Source organism: Nerophis lumbriciformis, linkage group LG31 (assembly GCF_033978685.3).
Source record: "Nerophis lumbriciformis linkage group LG31, RoL_Nlum_v2.1, whole genome shotgun sequence".
NCBI classification, from domain to species: Eukaryota; Metazoa; Chordata; class Actinopteri; order Syngnathiformes; family Syngnathidae; genus Nerophis; species Nerophis lumbriciformis.
Window position 1 is genome coordinate 17,787,501 of NC_084578.2, and position 25,438 is coordinate 17,812,938.

The window sequence follows — 25,438 nt, forward strand, 5'->3', positions numbered from 1 at the left end:
TGTTGATGTAACACGTGGCTTGGCATTGTCTTGCTGAAATAAGCAGGGGCGTCCATGGTAACGTTGCTTGGATGGCAATATATGTTGCTCCAAAACCTGTATGTACCATTCAGCATTAATGGCGCCTTCACAGATGTGTAAGTTACCCATGTCTTGGGCACTAATACACCCCCATACCATCACAGATGCTGGCTTTTCAACTTTGCGCCTATAACAATCCGGATGGTTCTTTTCCTCTTTATCCGGAGGACACGACGTCCACAGTTTCCAAAAACAAATTTGAAATGTGGACTCGTCAGACCACAGAACACTTTTCCACTTTGTATCAATTCATCTTAGATGAGCTCAGGCCCAGCGAAGCCGACGGCGTTTCTGGGTGTTGTTGATAAACAGTTTTCGCCTTGCATAGGAGAGTTTTAACTTGCACTTACAGATGTAGTGAACAACTGTAGTTACTGACAGTGGTTTTCTGAAGTGTTCCTGAGCCCATGTGGTGATATCCTTTACACACTGATGTCGCTTGTTGATGCAGTACAGCCAGAGTGATCGAAAGTCACAGGCTTAACTGCTTACGTGCAGTGATTTCTCCAGATTCTCTGAACCGTTTGATGATTACGGACCGTAGATGGTGAAATCCCTAAATTCCTTGTAATAGCTGGTTGAGAAAGGTTTGTCTTAAACTGTTCAACAATTTGCTCACGCATTTGTTGACAAAGTGGTGACCCTCGCCCCAACCTTGTTTGTGAATGACTGAGCATTTCTTTGAATTTACTTTTATACCCAATCATGGCACCCACCTGTTCCCAATTTGCCTGTTCACCTGCGGGATGTTCCAAATAAGTGTTTGATGAGCATTCCTCAACTTTATCAGTATTTATTGCCACCTTTCCCAACTTCTTTGTCACATGTTGCTGGCATCAAATTCTAAAGTTAATGATTATTTGCAAAAAAAGTTTATCAGTTTGAACATCAAATATGTTGTCTTTGTAGCATATTCAACTGAATATGGGTTGAAAATGATTTGCAAATCATTGTATTCCGTTTATGTTTCAATCTAACACAATTTCCCAACTTATATGGAAACAGAGTTTGTATTTTGGACAGATGTGCTGCTGGTGTGGCCAAAATGCATGTGCACGTCTGACGTCGCTCACATGTGCTCCACTAAATGCGCAAGGAGTTTTTGCGTTCGCTCACGCATATGGAAAATTAGAGGTAACATTGTTTGGGGGTGTCCTTAATACGCCGATAGGGAAAAGTTGTTATTTAAACGATGAGTCGGGTGTGTCTTGGAGGCTCCGCCGAACCCCTGAGGCCGACTCACCGAAACCCTAGGGTTCGATCGAACCCAGGTTAAGAACCACTGATCTAACATCTCTGATATTAGCACTGCAGTGCAGACTCCAGCACTTCTAGCAACACCCTGATCCAGGATGCAGTATCCTCCTCACCGAGGGAGCTAGTTATCTTGGATAAAGTGTATGTCCGTATGCAATGCAGTAGGAAGAAGATTCATATGGCCTCATGTGTCGTGGTTTACCGGACACACGAAACGTAACAATTTAGGAGGTAGCACCTTCAACTTTAGTGTTGACAATCTTAATATGTGTTTTGTGGCAATTTCATCTTTGACCAAAGCGTCAGTTGCTAAATAGAGTGGCACGTTAATCATTTTCAGCAGACTGCATTGAAAAATGATTAACCCCCCCACCTTGCTCTAATGCTAGATCCACCCGTGAATGCGGCAATATGAATCCCTTCCCTACTATATACATTTCTAATGTTCACTTCCATGAAGGCAAATAAATGCAAGTTCTTACAAGCCTCATCAGAGCCGCCCCAGGCTACATTGGGGCCGAAGCAGAATTTACACATTTGAAAATATATATATATATACCTGTGTATATATATACATATATATATATATATATATATATATATGTATATATATACATATATATACACAGAACAGGCCAAAAGTTTCGACGCATCCTTCTCCTCATTCAATGTGTTTCCTTTATTTTCATGACTATTTACATTGCAGATTGTCACTGAAGGTATCAAAACTATGAATGAACACATGTGGAGTTATGTACTTTACAAACACGTGTGAAATAACTAAAAACATGTTTTATATTCAAGTTTCTTCAAAATAGCCACCCTGTGCTCTGATTACTTTTTCGCACACTCTTGGCATTCTCTCGATGAGCTTCAAGAGGTAGTCACCTGAAATGGTTTTCACTTCACAGGTGTGCTTGAAGCTCATCGAGAGAATGCCAAGAGCGTGCGAAGCAGTAATCAGAGCAAAGGGTTGGCGCCCGAATGCAGCTGAGATAGGCTCCAGCACCCCCCGCGACCCCAAAAAGGGACAAGCGGTAGAAAATGGATGGATGGATGGATGGATAGAATATGAAACATGTTTTCAGTTATTTCACCTTTTTTTGTTAAGTACATAACTCCACATGTGTTCATTCATAGTTTGATGCCCTCAGTGACAATCTACAATGTAAATAGTCATGAAAATAAAGAAAATGCATTGAATGAGGAGAAGATGTGTCCAAATTTTTGGTCTGTCCTGTATATATATATATATATATATATATATATATATATATATATATATATATATGTCAAACAATATTTATACTTTTTTCATCAAATTTTAAATTTTTAATTGGATGCATGTTTTTTACTAAAACTACTTAATGGGAAATACATTGTTCAAAAAATTTAACATAACAAAAACTAGGTCCTTTCTTTCCTATTTTTTATTTATTTTTTTTTATTTTTTTTATAGATAAGATAAATAAATATTTTCTTGGATAAAAAGGAAAGTAAACAATATAAAAATAATTACATAAGGGAGAAAAAAGAAAAAGTAATTAAATTAAAATGTTAGTGGACTAGCAGCACAAACAATCAAGTGTGCTTCAGGGACTGTGTTGTGTCCCTTGCAGAAGTGTTGTCCATGTTGTGGAAACCAGAGTATTGATGGCAGAAAGAAACAACCCCTTTTGTGTGAGTGGGTGTGTGTGAGTGTGAATGGGGGAGGGAGGTTTTTTTTGGGGGGGTTGATGCACTAGTTCAAAGTGTATCGTGTGTTTTTTTCTATGTTGATTTAATAAAAAAAAATAAAAATAAAATAAAAATAAAAATAAAAATAAAAATAGGGATGTCCGATAATATCGGCCTGTCGATATTATCGGCCGATAAATGCGTTAAAATGTAATATCGGAAATTATCGGTATCATTTTTTTTATTATCGGTATCGTTTTTTAAATTTTTTATTTTTGTATCATTTATTTTTTATTAAATCAACATAAAAAACACAAGATACACTTACAATTAGTGCACCAACCCAAAAAACCTCCCTCCCCCATTTACACTCATTCACACAAAAGGGTCGTGTGAATGTGTTATTAATATTCTGGTTCCTACATTATATATCAATATATATCAATACAGTCTGCAAGGGATACAGTCCGTAAGCACACATGATTGTGCGTGCTGCTGGTCCACTAATAGTACTAACCTTTAACAGTTAATTTGACTAATTTTCATTAATTACTAGTTTCTATGTAACTGTTTTTATATTGTTTTACTTTCTTTTTTATTCAAAAAAATGTTTTTAATTTATTTATCTTATTATTATTTATTTTTTTAAAAGTACCTTATCTTCACCATACCTGGTTGTCCAAATTAGGCATAATAATGTGTTAATTCCACGACTGCATATATCGGTTGATATCGGTATCGGTTGATATTGGTATCGGTTGATATCGGTATCGGCAATTAAAGAGTTGGACAGTATCGTAATATCGGATATCGGCAAAAAGCCATTATTGGACATCCCTGACGAAAACATAAAGTAGCACATGTTCTTGGCACAAACCCGAACAGAATTCGATCGATACATAACCAGCCCAGTACTAACACTCAGTACGTGTCCATGCACTAGATTAGTCCAATTTCACAAATAGTTTGGCTCTAAATCAGCCTCCTACAGCACGCGTCAACACCTTGATCCGATCGTGTTCAGTTTTTGAAAAGTCGAACAAACACACCTTGATTATGCAATTGGAAACCAGATCTCTCAGCACCCTTTGCATCGTGTATCCGCCAGTTTCAACGCGCGGGATAAAACCCAGAAGCAGATTCTGGAGGGAGAGTGTGATCAGCGCGCCCGCAGGAGCAAAAGTCACCGCCTCTGTTGATGGTGTTGAGGGCGGAGCACCATCGGATAGGGGCGGGGCATATGTGCTGACGGCGAGACACAGCTGGCAGGTGATTCGATTTCACAGGTGGTACGTGGTAATCTAATCATCTGTTGTCTTTAACAGTGAGCAACCGGGAGCAGAGGGGGAGAGAGGATACGAACGCGACTGAAAGGTCACGTTCTGCGAACCAAAAAGACTTCGATAAAAACATATGTGCATTAAAACTTTGTTAAAACGGCACGCTTGGCTCCTGTGAAGTGTCTGTCAGTGGGACCGCTAGGAAGCGACTTCCACACAGATACTACTCAATAAAACAGCAACAATTGTAATGAAGAGGAGTCTGTTTATTGGCTTCACATATTAAAAGAACGGAACATTTTGAAGCGTATCAATGGCAGAAAAAAATAAACAGATTTATTTAAGAAGGTAGCTAAATAAATGTAAAATGCCGGCATATTTTGGTCTGCCGAATAAAATACGAATGAGATATAAGATAAGGAAGCAGGTATTTTAAAGGCCAAAAATAAAGCTTACACAAACTTATTCACGCTGCATTTGTGCACTCCAAACCGATTAACTTTCCGCACAACGGGCAAGATAGTCCAGAACAATAGCTATCTTCCTCTGGATATCAGTCGAACACGAAGGGTCTTTTCTTTTGGATTTAAAACTCTTCCCATCAATCCACAGAGCCTTTTGAATGAACTTTGAGACATTAAAAAGTTTTGTTTCTATGATTTTCTTCCGAGAATTCTTCATAAAAATCTCTTCCGCCGATACATTCTTGGTAGTAGTATCGTGTTCGTAGCGCAATCCAAGATCATTTCTTGAGGCTGTCTGCTATTTCACTACAACATAGCCATTAAAGACGTAATATTTGTAATATTTGCCAATATTACAGTTAAAACAAAGTGTAATGATCCGCAAATCCTCGTTTGACGTCATAGGTCAACCGAAAAAGTAATTCAGATATTCGCCCTAAAATGAAACTGTGGCCCCCCAGTGTACGGAAGGCACATAGCGTATGACCAATAGTCGCATTTGAGAGTGTGCATGGACACTTGGACTTCACGCGTAGGTGTGAAAAATCTAATAAACAAACTATTTGAATAATCAGACTAATTTAGTGCATGGAAACATAGTGACACCACCGGAGATGATAGTCTTATCGAGGATGGAGCAGTAAGGGCCTAGGAATACATTTGTGAATATCCCTGGTCAACATCATTAAATACATTCAGAACATATATCCAACTTAATTTAAGAGATATGTAAAGAAACTGACAAGAGTGTTTTTGATAGTAACTGTACAACCAAGTGGACATGGAGTCAGTAGGTCAGAGGTGTCAAAATGTGTTTTCACTGAGGGCCACATCGCAGTTATGTTTGGCCCCAGTGGGCCGCTTCTAACAGTGAATACTATTATTACACACTTTTTTAATGCATTTTATTCGTAGATTTTTTAAAAACTAAAATGTAAAAAAGTGGTAAGTTGCAATAATTTCACTTAAAAATTGAGTGTATATTACTGTGTATGTAAAATCAGTACTGCTGTTTTTATGGTAAAAAAAAAAAAAAAGCAGCTCAGTTGCCAGAATTTTACTGTAAAATGGACATTTGTTATTTTTACTGTAAATAAAAAAACTGAAATTTTACAGTAAAATGTTGGCCCCTGAGCTGCCAGTTTGTCTGCTTTTTTTAACCGCAAATCAACAACTGTATATTTTTTTGGTGTATTGCAGTAAATGCCAAAACAACACCACAGTTTATTACATTTTTTTTTCATTTAGAGAAAAATGCTGTAAAAACCACAGTAGATTTCACAATTTTACCATGAAATCTATTGCTACCTTTCACATTGCACAATTTGATGGATAACTTGCTTTGAAATCATTATTAGTATTTATTTACATTTAAAAATGGTTTGAATGTTTGATAATATATTTTTTAATAATTAGACAATATTTAAGTTAACATCATTTGCGATTGCATAGAGTACTTTTTTTTCTCTCCCAAAATAGAAATAAATAATACATTTAGTAAGAAACATTACAGTATTTTATTGATACATTTTATTTCCAGGCTTTTGAGGACCAAATAAAATTAAGTGGTGGGCCACATCTGGCCCCGGGCCTTGAGTTTGACACATGTGCAGTCGGTCATACTTTTATATTCAATATATAATTATACTACAGACTAAGCCATGGGCAAAATATTCACATTCATTTCATTAAATAAAGACAAATGTTTAGAAAAAAACAGTACATTTTAGATGCATCAATGAATGCATGGTTAACACCAAAATGCATTAGGTGATTTTTCACTAAACTTTGTGGACAGTGGGGAATGGACATTAACTTTGGTACAAATCTAAGTAAAGTAACATTGCAAACATTCTCCACTATCTGACTCCATCTAATGAGGAGTCACCAAACTAAATGTATCATTTTAGGGATTATGTATTATCTAAACTGATATCAACAGGTTGATTGACAGGGTTTAACTTTTTTTCCCCCCCAAAAAAAGAATTGCATAACAGTGGTCCGCCATAGAAGAAGAAACTGCTATTTTTGAAGAATTTCCTAATAATTGAGAGGTACATTTAAATGCAAATATATTGGGCTTTTCTGCGGTAGTGATTGACAATTTATTACATGTCAATCAAAAATAAATTTAATTTTCAAGGTCTGATTAATAAAATGTGTTATTCCGAAGATATGTATGCATGTAGACGTGATCTGGGCATTTGACAGTCCATTTTAATAGACAGGGAATGGGAGGAAATGGGGTTGCAATTTAGAGACGGAAGAAGGCGCTGGCTTCAAGGAATCACACGTCACTGGCTTACAATAGATTATATATTCATATGAGGATTATTATGCATTATCACAAGTATCAGTGATGAATTAAATAATATACTTTTCCAGTTAAATGACACAATTCTGAAAGTACCATTTTGTATGCAACAAAATGCCCATTTCTGTTTTTAAAGACGGATGCAAATGGTCAAAAGGTGGCCATTGCACTTATACGAAATGTATCTTTAACTAGAAGAGGTAATTCCTGAAGGAATTGCGTGTGAACGCTCCAATGCTGAAGTTGAACTGAAATGCTGACAGAATGTAGTATGAATGTAAGAATAGTTTGAATGGTTTTAATAAGTTGAAACATTTGGGAATTGTGCAACTTGGAAAAATAGCCCATTCATTTCAATAGGAACTTCCTGGAAATTTGGGAATTTTGGGAAAAGAGGAATTTTTTGAAAATGATTAGGGGCATGACCTGAATTGGTTGGTGTTAGAATTGTTTATTGAAGTAGTAAATGGTATTAGGGAATTTCGGGAAAATCGGGAATTTTTTTTAACTTGGAAAAAAAAGTAGTTTTAATTTCTAGAATGGTGTGTAATGTGTCAAAAGTGGAATGGTCTGAATGGGTTGAAGAATGTGGGAATTGTGGAACTTTGAAGAATGTCCCATTGATTTCAATGGGAATTTCAGAAAAAAATAGGGATTTCGGGTAAAGCGGGAATTTTTTTTTAAATGGTTAAAAAACTTGAATGGTCAGAATGAGTTGAAAAGGTTGGTGTTGGAATTTTTCAAATCGGTCGAGAAAAGTTTTAGTAGTAACATGTTGAATTGAGAAATGGTATTACGGAATTCGTGGAATTTCGGGAAAACCGGGAATTTTTCCAGTTAAAAAAAAAAACTTCGTTTTTTTGTCCCAATTAAGAGGAATGTTTTGACGGTGGAACGGTTGAAATGCGTTGAAAAATGTGGAAGGAGTAGTCGCCAGAAAAAAGAGTGGGAATTGGGCTTTGGAAAAGCAGGAAATCTGGAAAATCCTGGAATTGTTTTGGAAGTTAAAAGAGGAAAGGTTAGAATTTCCAGAATGGTGGAATGTGTTGCAGGTGGAATGGTTTGAATGGGTAGAAACACATGGAAATGGTGGAAGTTTGAAAAATGGCCAATTCATTTTGATTGGGAAAAATGTCCCGGAAAACCTGGAATTCTGGGAAATCTGGGAATTTTTGGAATTTGTCAAGGGAAAGCCCGCGATTTCTGAATAGGCTGAATAGTTTGAAGTTGGAACGGTTTGAATCGGGTGAAAAATGTGGAAGGTAGAACGCGCCAAAATCTGGAGACAAAGTAAAAGAAGAAGAATACATAGATGAATTTTGGTGTAGAAAACCATATTTGTGTGAATGCTTTGGAGCATTCACACAAATATGACAGCTATAACAACTTCTACTCCTCCGGAAATACTTTGTACAAGACGTATAAATGGACAATAATTCTTAAAGAAAAAATTCAAGTGAAAATCCGAGAGCTTAGTGGTCCATTCCATACTGTAGGCTTCAATTCTAAAAACTGCATAGCTTGCAGAAGTGGAGTTAAAGCAATGATGTCATAGAGGTTTTTTTTTTTTTTTTACAGACAGAAATGTTACTATTCACTGAACCATTGTGCAAAAGGAAATGGGCTGCAACCGCTACATTCAAAACCCCATTCCGTGGCAGTGTTCTATGCAAAGCTGCACAAAACAATTCCCTATGGGGGGTTCTTGTGAAACAGGAACCATAAATCCATATGCTATGGATGCTTGTGGGCTGACAGACGACGATAACACCCATTTCTGACAAGTGCATGTCAATTTAAAGAAGAACCGGCAGGGGATTGACCCTGAAAACTGACCTGACTGAGACATATAATAGAGTTTTAGCGGGACTCGAGCATCCCGATCGTCGAGTCTTACCCAGGGGTGAGCCCATGCAGGTGCCTCCATTCAGGCAGTAGTCGGTGCAGTGGTTGACCTCACAGCGCTCCCCCGAAAAATCAGGCCAGCAGTAGCACCTCCAGTCTCCTTTCTCGTTGGCTAAGCAACGGCCTCCGTTCTCGCAGGGGGGACGGCACAGTTCACCTTCACAACAGACCACATGTCTTACTGTGCTGCGTGTACTTGGAGAAGTCAAATACACTCAACACAGCCATCTTGATAATGCAATAGAATACTAATAATAATACAAACTGCAAAAAAAGAAAAACATGAGCTGCAAAAGCAAGATATTAAATTCATACATCTTCGGGAATTTGATTGAATCGCTTTATTCTATTAGACTTTATTGCAGTGTATTTGATGTGATTGTTACAGTATAAACCAGACTTTATACCTCTATTGATGCTACAACATCCAACCACATTTTATCTTTATGCGATAAGACAGCTGGGAACTAAGACTCATGGCACAGAAGGCTTATGAGGGCTGACCTAAGATTAGAGAAGACGAAGGAACTGAGTATGATGTAGAAAATGATAAAATGTCACTCGGTTTTAGGCTCAGCTTAGGTTTATTTATTTTTTCAATATTTGTAAATAAAAAATATGACGAATTGAAAGAATTAAAGATGGTAAAACTGTCACAACTTTGCATGTCAGCAGTATGTGTGACCCCAGAATGCAGAGACAGGGCATGACATGCAGGCACAAAAAAAAATGCTAATTGAATTATCTTAGCAGCAACAACAACAAAAAAAAACATGCAAAGATGCAAAAGATAGCTACATTAGGAAAACACCAAAAGGGCAACACAGCATACTCAGCGCTGGCATATAGTAGGTGAAATGAAGAAATTAACACTTTAAAAAGATGGTTTGACAAAAACGGACTATTCCTTGAATCTGAGTAAAACTAAAATAATGCTATTTGGTAACAGTAGAAAGGAGCATCATACAAAAATATAAATAGATGGAGTAGATATGGAAGGGGTAAAAGAAACCCGATTTTTGGGAGTATTAATAGATGATAAAATGAACTGGAAATCTCATAAACAAAATATATAACATAAGGTTGGTTAGTTTATTATTTCTTCGGTCAGTGGTCAACAAAATAAACAAACAGTTTTACGTTCATAAATTGAAAATGTTGCAGACCGAAAGGGTTTAGGCTAAAGTTGAACACTTATTGCGCCTAACCCTATAAACAATGTCAAATACAAGATGAACTTCCAAAAATTATGACATTTCCTTTGCACAACACATTATAAATACACCTTGTACACAACATAACACTGTTTAATTATATACACAGTAAAGGCATGTGAAATATCCTTGTACACATGTTAAACCTTTGCACCAATTATATACTATATACAAACAATTATACTTCCATTATTATTTATATCCCACATTTAGTTTGTAATTAACATTGATCATAGTATTAACTACTGTGTTGATGTGTTTTTCAAGACATTGGTCTTAAAGTGTTTTTTAAATGTGTGAATGGAACTGGAACATTTTAAGGAATCATCCAAAGGTGGCAAGAAACATTTCAATAATGAACAAAGCAAAATACGTCCTGGGCCAAAGATCACTTTGTATTCTCTACTGCTCGCTAGTGTTACCATATCTGAGTTATTGTGCAGAAATATGGGGAAATAACTGCAAATGTGCGCTTCATTCGTTAACCGTGTTCAGAGGTGGGTAGTAACGCGCTACATTTACTCCGTTACATCTACTTGAGTAACTTTTGGGATAAATTGTACTTCTAAGAGTAGTTTTAATGCAACATACTTTTACTTTTACTTGAGTATATTTATAGAGAAGAAACGCTACTTTTACTCCGCTACTTTTACTCCGCTACTTTTATCTACATTCAGCTCGCTACTCGCTACTAATTCTTATCGATCTGTTAATGCACACTTTGTTTGTTTTGGTCTGTCAGACAGACCTTCATAGTGCCTGCGTTTCAACAAATACAGTCACTGGTGACGTTCACTCCGTTCCACCAATCAGATGCAGTCACTGGTGACGTTGGACCAATCAAACAGAGCCAGGTGGTCACATGACCTGACTTAAACAAGTTGAAAAACTTATTGGGGTGTTACCATTTAGTGGTCAATTGTACGGGATATGTACTGTACTGTGCAATCTAATAATAAAAGTTCCCATCAATCAATCAAAAGTGTGAAGGAAAAAATACCCTTTTTTATTTCAACCGTACACCCCGTCAAAAGCCTAAAGACTGACTGCACAGTTCCTGTCTTCACAATAAAAGTGCCGCTCCATCGCGCCTGCACTTTCAAAATAAGAGTCTCCGAAAGCCAGCGCAAACAAGCTAGCAAGCTAGCAAGCTACGGAGTTTGCCGCCAATGTATTTCTTGTAAAGTGTATAAAAACGAATATGGAAGCTGGACGAATAAGAAGCCAAAAACCAACCACTTTCATGTGGTATTAGACAGAAAGGAGGAACTTTTTTTCTCCTCCATTTGAAAACGTGGACGATACTGTCTGATTACAATCAATGCAAGTCATCACAATCAGGTAATACACCAACTTATATTCTTGTCTTCATGAAAGAAAGGAATCTATATGTGTTAAACATGCATGTATATTCTTTAAAACACCTTTAACATGTAAACAAAAACGGCTAAATAAATATAAATGATATACTGTATATATCAATGTATGTATATATATATATATATATATATATGTGTGTATATATATATGTGTATATATATATGTGTGTGTGTGTATATATATATATATATATGTGTGTGTGTATATGTTACTCATCAGTTACTCAGTACTTGAGTAGTTTTTTCACAACATACTTTTTACTTTTACTCAAGTAAATATTTGGGTGACTACTCCTTACTTTTACTTGAGTAATAAATCTCTAAAGTAACAGTACTCTTACTTGAGTACAATTTCTGGCTACTCTACCCACCTCTGACCATGTTACAAAAAAGATCAATTAGACTGATAAATAATGTTGGATATATAGAACATACAAACCCTTTATTTATCGAGTCAAAAATATTGAAATTCGATGATTTGGTAAAATTGCAAACCGCTAAAATTATGTACAAAGTAGGGCTGGGCGATATGGCCTTTTTTTAAAACAAGCTATTAGTGCACTTTTGTGCATGATGTCACTAAGATGACTTATCAAAACAACACTAAATTAAAGTGCACTTTTTGTACAGAACGCCACTACAATAGTTTAAAACAAATAAAGTGCACTTTTGTGCATGATGTCACACAAGATATTTCAATAAGTGTCACATAAAAATAAGCTGCATAATAGGAAATCAAATTGTGTACGTCCTTCGCTATGTGGTAGTTTCCTGCGGACGTTATCTACTTATGTTGTTTTTTTTTTCATACAGTGTTGATGTGGAAATGGTTGCCTCTGCATTTTGTTGGTGTGGCACCGAACGGAGATGTTGACATGCGGAGTAAGCACTGTTCATTCTCGAACGGGTGACTTTTCAAATGATGCTACATATTAGCAGCAATGCTACTTTTTATTGCAATGCTTTCGCCCCACACTTGACAAATTACGGTTGTCTGATCGACATATTCCCACTTGAAGCCAAACCATCGCCAGACGATGGACCCCCTGCTGTTTTTTGGGGGAATTAATTATTCCTTCATTTGTTACCAGATTCGCACCTTCTTTCTCTCGTATTACCACTAGCACCACAGCTAACGTTACCCATGCTGCTACCTTTTGGCTGCGCGAGGGCGTATACGTATGTGACGTATGTCGTGACAGTATGTGATGTATGTAAGAAGAGCAAGGAGAGCCTGTAGTGTAATGCCAGCAGCTAAAAGCAACTGCGTGAGAACGTATACTCGAATATCACGATGTATTAATTTTCTATATCGCACAGAGACAAACCCGCGATACATCGCGTTTATTGATATATCGCCCAGCCCTGGTACAAAGTAAACTATCACCTGCTACCAAAGAATGTACAACAATTCTTCTCTACTAAATATGAGAAATATAACCTTAGAGGAAAATCTGATTTAAAACATTTGTATGCATGTACAACACTTAGAACCTTTAGCATATCAGTATGTGGAATTAAATTATGGATTAAGTAAAGAAGTTAAACAATGTACTGATATGATCCAGTTTAAGAGGTTGTTCAAATTAATAGTGCTTACAAAGTACAAAGAAGAAGAATTATGAGAAACACTTTCAACCTTATTGAAAATATGATATTCTTCATCTCAGTATGTTTATCATGACTGACTTCATTATCTATTACAAAAACTGCTGTGTCAATCATTCACGGATGTCATTGTGCTACAAAAAGAAGTCAGTAAATGAACGCATGTATTTGTAAACGCTCTGAAGTGGGAAAGGGGTACGATGAGATCGGTAGGTTGTGAGTTCAAACACCGGCCGAGTCATACCAAAGACTATAAAAATGGGACCCATTACCTCCCTGCTTGGCACTCAGCATCAAGGGTTGGAATTGGGGGTTAAATCACCAAACATGATTCCCGGGCGCGGCACCGCTGCTGCCCACTGCTCCCCTCACCTCCCAGGGGGTGAACAAGAGGATGGGTCAAATGCAGAAGACAAATTTCGCCACACCTAGTGTGTGTGTGACAATCATTGGTACTTTAACTTAACTTAATTAAATAAGCTTTGCTTCTTCCTACTCCTTTTCGGACATGATGTAAAGCGAAACGATATGATAGTGTGTGATGCATTTTGCTGTAAGTGTGTTCATGTTCGAAATAAACTAAAGAAAGAAAGAATGTCAACAAGTGTGTGTCCTAATCACCAAACGGAGACAGATGTGTCCATCAGCGCTCCACACTGGCAGGACAAGCGCACATTAGGTGGAGAAAACTGTGAGTAAGGGGCGCTGACACTAACTAAACACAAAACATTGGGAAATAATATACAAAGCCAGACCAGTCATGACATGTAATGGCAAAAAAAAATCCAAAGTAAGTCAATATACTGCAATATAAGCTGTGTGATGGCTGGTAAATCAAACCTAATAATATATCTCATTATTAGCCAATTTTATATTTAGAATATGCCAATGGCGAATAAAAAAGCCACATGCCCTAGGCCGCAGGTTTATTTTTGGTCAAATGCAAATGCAACAGTTAGTTTAAAAGGCTGGGCTTCACTGTTTTTGTCTGCCGAGATCTCCGCCTCCACACGAATATCACTACCCGGGCTTGTGGAAATGTTTCGTAATGCCAAACGTACATGTGGAGGCGGGCGTGGTCTGGGGGCCTGCCGCGGAGCGGGGTGTGTAAGGACCGGCCTCGAAGCACAGCTGGCAGGTGATTGGTTTACCCAGCTGGGGATGATCATCCAATCACCTGCCATGCTTATTAGCAGCAGCCGGGCCGAGACACAGTTGTTGGAGTTGGAGTTGCCGACATTGAGAGACTGAAAAGTCACAGAGCGGAAACTGGAAAGTTGGGTGTGTTTTCCTAGCGTGTGTGCGCTGCCGAATGAAAATACATTGCTAACACCAGACATCCGTGAGGTGACCCCATGGGAGGAAGACTTCCACAGTACACTTTCCGTCCCTCATTTGAAATGTGTAGAATGTGGGTAATCAAATTGAATCCTAGGTTCCGTACCGAAAATGAATGTACCGTTACACACACATTTATATACAGAACAAGGTTAAAGTTAAAGTTAAGTTAAAGTACCAATGATTGTCACACAAACTCGATGTGGTGAAATTTGTCCTCTGCATTTGACCCATCCCCTTTTTCACCCCCTGGGAGGTGAGGGGAGCTGTGGGCAGCAGCGGTGCCGCGCCCTGGAATCATTTTTGGTGATTTAAACCCCAATTCCAACCCTTGATGCTGAGTGCCAAGCAAGTTAAAAAGTACCAATGATTGTCACACACACACTAGGTGTGGCGAAATTACTCTCTGCATTTGACCCATCACCCTTGATCACCCCCTGGGAGGTGAGGGGAGCAGTGGGCAGCAGCGGTGGCCACGCCCGGGAATAATCTTTGGTGATTCAACCCCCAATTCCAACCCTTAATGCTGAGTGCCAAGCAGGGAGGTAATGGGTCCAATTTTTATAGTCTTTGGTATGACTCGGCCGGGGTTTGAACTCACGACCTACCGATCTCAGGGCGGACACTCTAACCACTAGGCCAAAATCAGTACATATAAAACATGGCCTTACTGCCTTTCAATCAAGCCAGGGTAAGTCGATTTTTCCATACTTTGCAAGTTGCAATCTCTCGCAGTTTTTCTCGATGGTGGTGTAAAACGTTTTCTTAAATTCTACTGTATATCTTGTACAGGGTGTACCCCGCCTTCCGCACGAATGCAGCTGAGATAGGCTCCAGCACCCCCCGTGACCCCGAACGGGACAAGCGGTAGGAAATGGATGGATGGATGGATATCATAAAAAGGTATAAGCCCACCTGACACGTTGACGTCACTGCAGCTGCCGTTGATCAGTACTTTGCCCTCTGGACAAGTACATCTGGCACCCGACGGGTTGAGCAAACACATAAAATCACAAGACATCCTCAGGCATGGATTTGATGCTGTGGAGAAAAATGAAGATATATTTAGTTTTGTTAACAAGGTTGCTCTCTGTTGTCGTTTTGAAGGGTATGTTGAGTCTCTGAGTGCCACACAATGTGCGGAGCCTTGCATGCACATTAACATCAGACTGACAAAATGCGAAATTGTTTAGTAGACCTTGAATTGCACTGAACAACCACTGCAAAAAAATAAACAATTAAAATTACGCAGAGAGATACTTTAGTTAGGTTCAATACTCACTAAGGAGCCTGCAAAAAACTCTGAGGGCGATATTGCACTCTTGTTAAATACAATGTCAATGAATCAAAACACCTGATTGAATGGATAAGTGAGGTATACAACATAGTAGTGTTGTAACAATACCAATATTTTGGTATTGATACTAAAATTATTTCGGTACTTTTCCGTAATTTTCTAAACAAAGGGGACCACAAAAAAATTGCATTATTGGCTTTATTTTAACAAAAAATCTTAGGGTACATTAAACATATGTTTCTTATTGCACTTAAGTCCTTATATAAAACAGTGAACATACAAGACAACTTGTCTTTTAGTAGTAAGTAAACAAACAAAGGCTCCTAATTAGTCTGCTGACATATGCAGTAACATATTGTGTCATTTATCATTCTATTATTTTGTCAACATTATAAAGGACAATTATAGAACTATTATTAATCTACTTGTTCATTTACTGTTAATATCTGCTTACGTTCTCTTTTAACATGTTCTATCTACACTTCTGTTAAAATGTAATAATCACTTATTCTTCTCTTGTTTGATACTTTACATTAGTTTTGTATGATACCACACATTTAGGTATCGATCCGATACCAAGTAGTTACATGATCATACATTGGTCATATTCAAAGTCCTCACGTGTCCAGGGACATATTTCCTGAGTTTATAAACATAATATACATTTTAAAAAAAAACAAAAAAAGATGTTGTGATGCCAAAAAATATCTACGCAACCATAGTAGTTACGACTAGATACATGCCTGTACTTGATATCATTACAGTGGATGTTGGGTATCGATCCACCAATGGCGTTTGTTTACATTTTGATGCCGGTGAGCTACGGTGTGTAGTGAAGCATGTTTAGCTATTCCTCGTCCTGCAGGGATGATACTTGTAGGAAACTTACTTTATTTGTCGCCATGGAGGCGAGGATTAGTGATTTAGAAGTCGCTAAAACACTGCAGAATGCGGGTGGACTTTAGCCGCTAGCTAGCTAGCCATGTCTTCAAGCATCTCTTCCTGTGGGCATTTCAGTGTTAAAACTTCACCTTTATCTTTTGTTTTGAAGTCAAAATGCATCCGTTTTACCTTTTCTGTCTACACACTGTGTCTGCTTGTAAGTACTCCGTGATTGTGCGCTGCCGAACATGCTCCTCTGCTTGTAAACCAGCAATGACACGACGTGACGACAACACGGGCGCGAGGGCGGTGGTGGACCAGTACGTTTCAGAGGCGATATAGTACCGAAAATTATTCATTAGTGCAAGTACTATACCAATACCGGTACACCGTACAACCCCACAACATATATTTATATATTTAATGTCATCTTCACATTAAACATTATAAACAAGTGTGACTTTATAAAACAGAATACATGCACAATCTGCTTCTTATATACGATGACACTGAAAACTAAAAATACACGCAGAGCTCGTTGCGGAACAGGCAGGCTTCATGTCAAAGCTTTTATGCACTGTGCACATGGTCTGTCAAGATATCACATGTCAGGTCTAATGAGTCTCTCTGGGACAGAAAACCTGGCCAATCGACTCAATTGCCTGAGACTCCATTTTTATTCAACTGTGGTTGGACAATGCTTACTTTAAATGTCTAATTCACTTTTTTTGCTTGTTCAACGCAAAGAAAACTAGCAATGCATTGCAATCAAACTGATTAAAGGCATAACAAAGTGCACATGTGGCTGTGATAGTGGACGTGCCACCCTCTGTACTTCACTACATACCAAAATTTAAGCTTAACAAAGTCCTAAAAATACGTACATTACTTTGATGCAAAATGTCCTTGTATGTGAATATTTAAAATCTAAAAATAATACAATTAGAGATACCCGTACTTTAATAATCACGTGAGAGAAATTCATTAAAGGGGTCATATTATACAAAACCAACTTTCATTACCTAGTGTTACCTATAGAGATGTTTGATAATGGCTTTTTTGCCGATATCTGATATTCCGATATTGTCCAACTCTTAATTACCGATTCCGATATCAACCGATACCGATATATACAGTCGTGGAATTAACACATTATTATGCCTAATTTTGTTGTGATGCCCCGCTGGATGCATTAAACAATGTAACAAGGTTTTCCAAAATAAATCAACTCAAGTTATGGAAAAAAATGCCAACATGGCACTGCCATATTTTTTTTAACAAGCCTCAAAACAGCAGCTTGGAATTTGGGACATGCTCTCCCTGAGAGAGCAAGAGGAGGTTGAGGTGGGTGAGGTTGGGGGAAGGGGGGCGGGGTTGAGGTGTGTGTGTGTGTGTGTGGGGGGGGGGGGGTAGCGGGGGGTGTATATTGTAGCGTCCCGGAAGAGTTAGTGCTGCAAGGGTTTCTGGGTATTTGTTCTGTTGTGTTTATGTTGTGTGACGGTGCGGATGTTCTCCCGAAATGTGTTTGTCACTCTTGTTTGGTGTGGGTTCACAGTGTGGCGCATATTTGTAACAATGTTAAAGTTGTTTGCACGGCCACCCTCAGTGTGACTTGTATGGCTGTTGACCAAGTGCAGTGCCTTTAAGGTTTATTGGCTTTCTGTACTTCTCCCTACGTCCGTGTACCACTCCGTACAGCGGCGTTTTAAAAAGTCATACATTTTACTTTTTGAAATTGATATCGATAATTTCCGATATCGCATTTTAAAGCGTTTATCGACCGATAATATCGGCAGTTCGATATTATCGGACATCTCTAGTTACCTATTTTTGTATTTTTAAGATCTGCATAAGTTGTGAAAGAGGCATGGCACAGATATTTAAAAAAAACAATGTTGCCTTCTTCATAACTTGCTTCAAACAGGCCGTTTGGAATTTGAGACGATAGTGGCATGTTTTGCCTTAGTTACGTCAGCGGATATTTCCATATATGGTAGAGGTTTACCCGAAGAGCTTTGCACGACTTTGCCATATTTATTAATTGGTAGTCCAAAGTTGTAGTCAGTAAGTTCCTTCTTTTTCTCTATCCTCTTGTTGTAGGGCAGACTGGCTCGTACATGCACATGCAATCTAAAATCCTCCGCTGTTACCATTTCTAATAAAAAGCAGCGTATGGTTCTAACTTGTATTTGTCAGTAGACTCCGTATGGAAGTGCTAAAAGCTACAACATGGTCGAAAGGGCCTGGAGGGCTTTGGCACAAAAATAAGGGTACGGCGAGGCATGGTGGGTAGAGCGGCCAAGCCAGCAACTTGAGGATTCCAGGTTCCATCCCCACTTCTGCCATCCAAGTCACTGTCGTTGTGTGTATCAATGTGTATGAATGTTTGGTGGTGGTCGGAGGGGCCGTAGGCGCAAACTGGCAGCCAAGCTTACGTCAGTCTACCACACGGCGGTTGTGGCTACAAATGTCGCTTACCACTACCAGTGTGTAAATGTGGAGTAAATGAATGATTCTCACTTCTCTGTGCGCGCTGAGTGTCTAGTGCGGCGGTCAGCAACCCGCAGCTCTTGAGCCGCATGCAGCTCTTTAGTGCCACTCAAGTGGCTCCCTGGAGCATTTTTAAAAAATGATTGAAAATGGAAAAAGATAGGGGGAAAATTTATTTTTTTGTTTCAGTATGTTTTTAGTTTGAGGACAAAGATGACACAAACCTTCCCAAGTGTTAGAAAGCCCACTGTTTAATATGTTTGTGTGTATGCTTCACTAATGAGAGTATTTGGTGAACATCGTTTTGTCCTACTAATTTTGGCGGTTCTTGAACCCACCATAGTGTAGACTGTGACGCAACAGTATGTAAAATCTTCCACTCATTCTTTGTCTCATTTTGTCCACCAAACGTTTTATACTGTGCGTGAATGCACAAATGTGCGCTTTGTTGATGTTGTTGACTTGTTGGAGTGTTAATCAGGCATATTTGGTCAGTGCATGACTGCTAGCTAATCAATGCTAAAATGCTATTTAGGCTAGCTGTATGTACATATTGCATCATCATGCCTCATTTGTAGGTATATTTGAGCTCTTTTAATGTCTTTTACTTTGATCCTTTTTGTATATAATTTAGTTTTGCATGTTTCATGACACATTATCTGTATGTAATATTGGCTGCATTTCTGATAGTTGTTTGTGTGCCATGTTGTTCCAGACCATAGCAAACATTACCTACCTTGCCAAAGATCGTAATAAATCTATTAAAAGAAGACAGCCTGCCGTTTCCTTTAACTTGGACACACACATCTATACCTTCGGTCATTAAAAGCCAGTAATTTCCAGGAGTTAGCTCACCTTCTGAGTAGCCTCTGATTTACTAATGGTTGTAAAGATGTGTAGAATAAATATAAAATTTTAACATTTCTGTCAACGAAAATTTGCTTCAGCTTGTGACACAGTCATTTTGATAGTAGGCTAATATAGCTAATATAAACACTTACATCATGTGTTGCCTTCATTATAAGACTTATATACGGCTTTTCATTCTTTTGCAAGTCCAGACAGATTCGTTTTTTGTATTTTTGGTCCAATATGGCTCTTGCAACGTTTTTGGTTGCCGACCCCTGGTCTAGTGTATAGAAAAGTGCTATATATAAATCTATCCATTCATCCATTTTTTACCTCTTGTCCCTTTCAGGGTCGCGGGGGGTGCTGTAGCCTATCTCAGCTGCATTCGGGCGGAAGGCGGGATACACCCTGGACAAGTCGCCACCTCATCACAGGGCCAACACAGATAGACAGACAACATTCACACTCACATTCACACACTAGGGCCAATTTAGTGTTGCCAATCAACCTATCCCCAGGTGCATGTCTTCGGAGGTGGGAGGAAGCCGGAGTACCCGGAGGGAACCCACGCAGTCACGGGGAGAACATGCAAACTCCACACAGAAAGATCCCGAGCCTTCATATTGTGAGGCACATACACTAACCCCTGTTTCACCGTGCTGCCTATATAAATCTAATCCACTATTATCATTATTATTAAATAAGACCGCCCCTGAAGAGAAAGCGGCTCGAAGACAGTCTGTAAAAAATAAAAATATGACCCCTTTAAGGATATGACACTAATCTTACAGAAATGACAAACGTGTCATTGTAATTTGTCACAATTACATAAAGAGGTGCCGCAACTTAAAGGATTATGTTGATCTCTGGCTGTTGATAAATACTTCCTTAGCCGATGGCGGGGAGGCGAGTATCTCAAATCATAACAAAAAGCCGAGAGACAGCTCGCATCTTAAAAGACTCGTAAATTAAAGTACCACTGTATCACATTTTCCCCCCAGATTCTAATTTATAAAATCAAGCCAAAATGACAAATTACCATCTTGATGTTTAAATTTGTGGGAGATCAAAACATTGGTTGGCTTCTCCACACCCAAGTTGAGGAACTCCACAGACTGTTTGCCAAACTTGTGAATCTTGAAGACCTCGTGTTTTAATCCAGTTCCATAGATGTAGTCTTCAAATATATCAATTCTGTATGGTTGGAATATTCCTGAAATGAAGGAAAAAACAACAACTTCTGAATACTTGCACTTGAGTGTTTAGGACAAAAAATATTAGTTGGCAAAAGATTTGATCTGGAATTCCATCGGAGAGCGATTTTACGCAAGGAATTACCATGTCTCTCATTGATCGTCATAAGCGGGTCGGAACCATCTAGTCTCATGCTGCCAATCTGCGAGAGCTCAGGATCAGCCCAGTACAAACGTTGATTAAAATAATCAATTGCGAGCCCTGTGGGAGGATGACAGAAAGACATTTATTTACCTTACAAACTACACAGAGATCACAGTGGAAGTCATCAGTCATCAAAAGACTAAGGTCAGAACAGTCAAGATGAGTAGCACAATGCGAAGCCACCATTTTCGTATTTCTAGCCCTTTGCCTTGTTTTTTTCTTTCTGCAATCAATTCTCTTGTGTGGAAAATACAAAGTAGCTCTGGCCTTATTGTGCACCGCAGTTTGGATGGAAGAGTTTAAGAATGCTTACAATACAATATTGAGCCAATTAATCACTTTTACTTTCTGCCCACAGTTTGACTAGATAATTGAGAAGCTGGCTGGGTGTCTTAAATAGGTTTTCCAAGAATGATGAATACCTCTTACTGCGAACACAACAGAATGTTGGCCCCTTGAATTAAAGGAGGCCAAAGCGGATGCTGAAAACTAGATCAATCCCGTCTCCCCCCGGGAAACACAGCAATCTCAGACTGTTAAGTATTTAATCGTTATGCATTTCTTTGGTATTTTACTTATTTTTGTGTGGTCATATCAAAGCCTACAGTACATTATGAAGGGTTGCACAGCTCTCCATTGTATTAGATAGCACACATAAAACACACATGTATTCTCCATGCTACAGGGTTGTTTTGTACCAAGAATGACATCTATTTTTGGGGACACCATGTAGCAAATACAGTCCCGACTGACGGATAGCGGCTGATGGAAACATGATGAAATTGCTCCCAAACATATAGAATTTTGCAAATATAAGAAAGGAAACCTTCAATAACATTGGTTAAATAGACAAATCAAACAATGTACTAATATAATCCACTTAAAGAAACTCTTCAAATTTAAAGTGTTTACAAAGAACATGGTTCATGGTATCATGGTTATTTGAAAAACCATGATAAACATTCTGAATTTATATCATCCATACATTAATTTTCTAGATAATCTTACTTATCTCACCATATGAAATATAACTTACTTCACTAATTATTATTTATTTATTTATTTTTAATGTTATTACTTATGGAGTATATTGTGAATAAATTGAGAACAGGAAGTGAACAAAAGGTTCAGCAACTGCCATGTCAAGGAAAAGGGGTATGATTAAATAAGCTCTGCTTCTTCCTACTCCTTTTCAAACATGTTAAATAGAGACATTGGAAATTGTGATGTATCGTGTTGTATGCATGTATGTTCGAAACACACACACTCAAATGCTACCATTGTTTGGTTTCGATATACAAACCCCGTTTCCATATGAGTTGGGAAATTGTGTTAGATGTAAATATAAACGGAATACAATGATTTGCAATTCATTTTCAACCCATATTCAGTTGAAGATGCTACAAAGACAACATATTTGATGTTCAAACTGATAAACATTTTTTTTGCAAATAATCATTAACTTTAGAATTTGATGCCAGCAACACGTGACAAAGAAGTTGGGAAAGGTGGCAATAAATACTGATAAAGTTGAGGAATGCTCATCAAACACTTATTTGGAACATCCCACAGGTGAACAGGCAAATTGGGAACAGGTGGGTGCCATGATTGGGTAAAAAAGTAGATTCCATGAAATATTCAGTCAAACAAGGATGGGGCAAGGGTCACCACTTTGTCAATAAATGCGTGAGCAAATTGTTGAGCAGTTTAAGAAAAACCTTTCTCAACCAGCTATTGCAAGGAATTTAGGGATTTCACCATCTACGGTCCATAATATCATCAAAGGGTTCAGAGAATCTGGAGAAATCACTGCACGTAAGCAGCTAAGCCTGTGACCTTCGATCCCTCAGGCTGTACTGCATCAACAAACGACATCAGTGTGTAAAGGATATCACCACATGGGCTAAGGAACACTTCAGAAACCCACTGTCAGTAACTACAGTTGGTCGCTACATCTGTAAGTGCAAGTTAAAACTCTCCTATGCAAGGCGAAAACCGTTTATCAACAACACCCGGAAACGCTGTCGGCTTCGCTGGGCCTGAGCTCATCTAAGATGGACTAATACAACGTGGAAAAGTGTTCTGTAGTCTGACGAGTCCACATTTCAAATAGTTTTTGGAAACTGTGGACGTCATGTCCTCCGGACCAAAGAGGAAAAGAACCATCCGGATTGTTATAGGCGCAAAGTTGAAAAGCCAGCATCTGTGATGGTATGGGGGTGTATTAGTGCCCAAGACATGGGTAACTTACACATCTGTGAAGGCACCATTAATGCTGAAATGTACATACAGGTTTTGGAGCAACATATGTTGCCATCCAAGCAACGTTACCATGCAAGACAATGCCAAGCCCCGTGTTACATCAACGTGGCTTCATAGTAAAAGAGTGCAGGTACTAGACTGGCCTGCCTGTAGTCCAGACCTGTCTCCCATTGAAAATGTGTGGCGCATTATGAAGCCTAAAATACCACAACGGAGACCCCTGGACTGTTGAACAACTTAAGCTGGACATCAAGCAAGAATGGGAAAGAATTCCACCTGAAAAGCTTAAAAAATGTGTTTCCTCAGTTCCCAAACGTTTACTGAGTGTTGTTAAAAGGAAAGGCCATGTAACACAGTGGTGAACATGCCCTTTCCCAACTACTTTGGCACATGTTGCAACCATGAAATTCTAAATTAATTATTATTTGCAAAAAAAAAATAAAGTTTATGAGTTTGAACATCAAATATGTTGTCTTTGTAGTGCATTCAATTGAATATGGGTTGAAAAGGATTTGCAAATCATTGTATTCCGTTTATATTTACATCCAACACAATTTCCCAACTCATATGGAAACGGGGTTTGTAAATACAAAACACTAAACACACTTAAATAACAAAGAAACAGGTTGCAATTTAAATAATGCATACATCCATCCATTTTCTACTGCATGGGTTCCAAAACAAATACCTACCAGTTGGTCTTCGAAGATTCTTCTCCAAAATAACTCTGCGTAGAGAACCATCCATGGCCGATTCCTCAATATGAGAGTGATCACCCACTACACTCCAGTACATCATCCTGAAAGAGTTCAGAACAATGTCATGTGCAGTATTACATGCAGGTACATTGGAGCCTAATATGGAAGATGTAATAAAAATATGCCAAAAATAAACGTGGAAATCAGAAATTCTCTGCGAGGCATTGGTTGGAGCACTGTTTTTTGAGCCAAGGCAGATTTGTTTTCCATTGAAAAAATGCGGACACACATCACCAGCAGAAAAAATGAAAAATGAAACTCAGCAGCCGATATTGACAGCAAAAAGTTGTTTCCGCAATTGTTGGATATGAATTCAAACCATGATCAACCATGCATCACTATAGCTATTGTCTGAAAGTAGGTGTACTGTCACCACCTGACACATTGTGACTTATTTGGAGTTTTTTGGTGTTTCCTGTGTGTAGTGTTTTTGTCTTGCGCTCCTATTTTGGTGGCTTTTCCTGTTTTGTTGGTATTTTCCTGTAACAGATTCATGTCTTCCTTTGAGCGCTATTCCCCGCACCCGCTTTGTTTTACCAACTTATACCATGCCAACTTTATTTATAAAGCCCCACAGTTGAAAAACAAAGGGCTGTACACCACAAATAAATACAGGCAAAATATATAATTTAAAACAGAGGTCAAATACACACACATATTTATATGCACATAGAAAAAGCAGAGACAAATGATCTTAAGAGCAATTTGTTAGATAAAAAGGCAGTTAAAAAGTTAAAAACAGTTAAAAGTTTTAGCAGTCAGGACTATTTAAGTTGCTTTTATCCTTCTTTGCCTGTTCATTTTAGAATTGATTTTAAAACCTTGCTGTATGTTTTTAAAGCTTTACATGGACTGGCACCTCATTATATCTCGGACCTCATCCAAATTTACAATCCAGAGAGCCAGCTTCAGCTCGTGGTGCCCAAGACGAGACTTAAAACCAGGGGAGACAGGGCCTTCTCTGTGGTCGGCCCTAAGCTCTGGA

At 38.4% G+C, this 25,438-nt stretch overlaps 1 protein-coding gene across 2 annotated transcripts in view; it reads right to left on the minus strand.

Moving 5' to 3' along the window:
* Window positions 1-25,438, minus strand: part of lrp1bb (low density lipoprotein receptor-related protein 1Bb) — a 1,021,613-nt gene that overhangs the window by 44,799 nt on the left and 951,376 nt on the right. For both annotated transcript variants that reach the window (XM_072912020.1, XM_061926507.1), the window contains 5 exons: window positions 24,388-24,494; window positions 21,374-21,490; window positions 21,075-21,248; window positions 15,433-15,558; window positions 8,971-9,135 (listed from right to left, as the gene is read on the minus strand). In XM_072912020.1, the coding sequence (XP_072768121.1) occupies window positions 8,971-9,135; window positions 15,433-15,558; window positions 21,075-21,248; window positions 21,374-21,490; window positions 24,388-24,494 (689 nt within the window). The remainder of the gene's footprint in view (window positions 1-8,970; window positions 9,136-15,432; window positions 15,559-21,074; window positions 21,249-21,373; window positions 21,491-24,387; window positions 24,495-25,438) is intronic.